General features: G+C 33.2%; 1 protein-coding gene across 1 annotated transcript in view; it reads left to right on the forward strand.

The window, feature by feature from the left end:
- The window catches only part of OLA1 (Obg-like ATPase 1), a 102,669-nt gene that overhangs the window by 97,071 nt on the left and 3,098 nt on the right, over window positions 1-2,500 (forward strand). Inside the window, exon 9 of the mRNA XM_009704953.1 lies at window positions 913-1,035. Coding sequence (XP_009703255.1) covers window positions 913-1,035 — 123 coding nt within the window. The remainder of the gene's footprint in view (window positions 1-912; window positions 1,036-2,500) is intronic.

A 2,500-nucleotide genomic window follows, 5' to 3' on the forward strand; every position in this document is an offset into this window, starting at 1 on the left:
AAATGCTTGCTCTTTATTAGAAAAATTGAAAGCTGGTTTGTCTTAAGACTGATTGTAAGTATCTTTGATTTAATGTGCAAAGATATTTAGTCAGGTAAGCATCAGTGAGTAGCCATATTAACCCAATACATCTTTTATTGTAAAAACTGTGCTTTACAGTGTCAGACTCCTTAGCACTTTAACATGCTTTATTAAGCAGCCTTTAGGTCACCATTATTTCTCAAATTTCTGTCCATGGTTGTATGTGCACAGAATGTATGTCCTTGTAATCTAAAGCATGCGGTTATAATGCATTCTCCTCTATTGCATAAACTTAAATTATCTTATAATAGTTGCCTGTGATTTTTTTATTTTTTTTAGCGATTCAATTGTTGACATTTTGGAAAGAATACTCATTTTGTTCTATATTAGACTTACTAAAATTATTCTGAAATAAAAATAAGCTAATATGCAGGGCTTGAGATCCATAAATCATTTTTGATTACAAATGTGGTTCGCTAATGAATGTTATCATTTAATTGAAATTATTTGGACGTAAGTAAAATTCTTGAGTAATTCAGATTTTAAAGTTATTTAAAAACCTTTATTTTCCTTGCTTTCTGTGTGGAAAGCTAGGGATCGAAGTGAATCTCTCAACAAAACACAATCATAGCTCCTAAAATCAATACTGCTGTTGATATCTATTAGGAAAAACAAAGCTGCCCTTCTTTAGTATCAGTTGGTTTATCTGTGACGAAGGCATCTATCTGTATGTCCCAATATTGAGAGTTACCCAGCTGTATGCGTGACATTTTAACTGATATGAAACAAAGTTTCAGCAGATCCTGAAAGCATATCAAAAAGGAGAAACGTCTTTCCTGCAATCAGTCTTCTTAAATGCAATTAATTTTCTTCCGGTCTTTCCTTTGACAGAAAGGGACGAAGGCTCCTCAGGCAGCAGGGAAGATTCACACAGATTTTGAAAAGGGATTCATTATGGCTGAAGTAATGAAATATGAAGATTTTAAAGAAGGAGGTTCAGAAGCTGCTGTCAAGGTGAGCTCCCCATCTTTTCTTCTCCCTTCCTCCATATGTGCCATTTTTTCATTTCAAGTCTGTTTTTCACTGGGGAAAAGTTCTTGATGCTAAGCAAATCTTAACAGTCCCCTCTAGCAATAGACCAAAATCTGTTTTCATCTTTTACTTAAGAAAGAGTTCAAATGCACCAACTTACTGAACAGGACGGCAACTATTTCAGTATCTAAGACATGACAATTCATGGACTCAATGTCAACATTAAGACCAAATGCTATGCTATATATTTTTTTCTCTGTTTACATGTTAGTGTTCAGAATTTAATAAGCTTTAGAATGAACTTGGTTTTCAAAAATCAGATTTTTTTTTAAGATGAGATAGCAGATTTTTGAATCACCAAATCAAAAGGAAATGCAAGAAACACAAAGTCTGTTTCTTCTAATAACGTGTCATCTTGTTTTGAGTTTGCAGTGAAGGTATTACAAATGTTGGATGCAAATGGTTAAGAAGATATTATATTATAAAAATGCACCTTTTTTTCCAAGATTAGTGGATTCCAGTCCTAGGCTCTGATAGGCTTAATTAGAATCTTAAAACTTACCATTTCAGTATTTAATTCAATCGCCCTTTGAAGTCTTATTCAAAAATGCCATGCCTTACTTTGATTGTTCGGGGGGCCAGTAATAGCTGTATGTAGCCCACAAAAATTTATTACAATAGGTGAAGTTTCCTAGCTACTATCTACTGAATAGACAGTGAAGATATTTAATGAAAAACTTTTTTCTTTTCTTTGTAGTGACACTTCTATTCAGAGAAGTTTTATCTGCTTTCTCAACACTAGAGGGCAGAGACTGATTGGGTGCCCAAAGTTGTGCCCTCTCTATAGCTGACAAATTATATATGATTTGAAGTTATTAAATATGAAATGAAGTTGTACAAGACAAATAAATGTTTTAAGAAAAGCTGCTGTTCTCTGCGTTATGATTGCATTGTTCCCACCTTCTTTAAGCAGAGAAACTTCCCTTTATTTCATACACATTTGATTTTTCGTTTGGCATTTTTGATGTTTTATTAAAATTTGTATTTTATAAAATTGCAATTACAAAGAGCATTAGTTTGATTTAATCAATCTCAGTATTTGAAGGTTCCTACACACTATAATGTGTTAAAGAATTTAAAAGGTTCATCTTTATTGTTTGCTATTTGATAGCTTGAAAGGTATGCAAAACTATGATTTCAAATTCAGCTTATTCTCAGTGGTATCACTAAGGAAGATCATACTGAGCAGCGGGACTTTAATAGGTTTGTTTGAACCCCAGGAAGTGAGGGAAAAAATCCCAGTATAATTGGTTCGTTGCGGCATGTGAACTGCCTTATGAAAAAGGAAGTAGAGTTGTAGTTGTAAAGTGAAACCACAGCTATAAATAAATCTAATATTCTGCAGTCAGGAACCACTTTATGTAACCAAGATTCAAATTTTGCCAGC

The sequence above is a fragment of the Cariama cristata genome, unplaced genomic scaffold (genome assembly GCF_000690535.1).
Source record: "Cariama cristata isolate BGI_N322 unplaced genomic scaffold, ASM69053v1 scaffold24957, whole genome shotgun sequence".
In the NCBI taxonomy this organism is placed as follows: domain Eukaryota; kingdom Metazoa; phylum Chordata; class Aves; order Cariamiformes; family Cariamidae; genus Cariama; species Cariama cristata.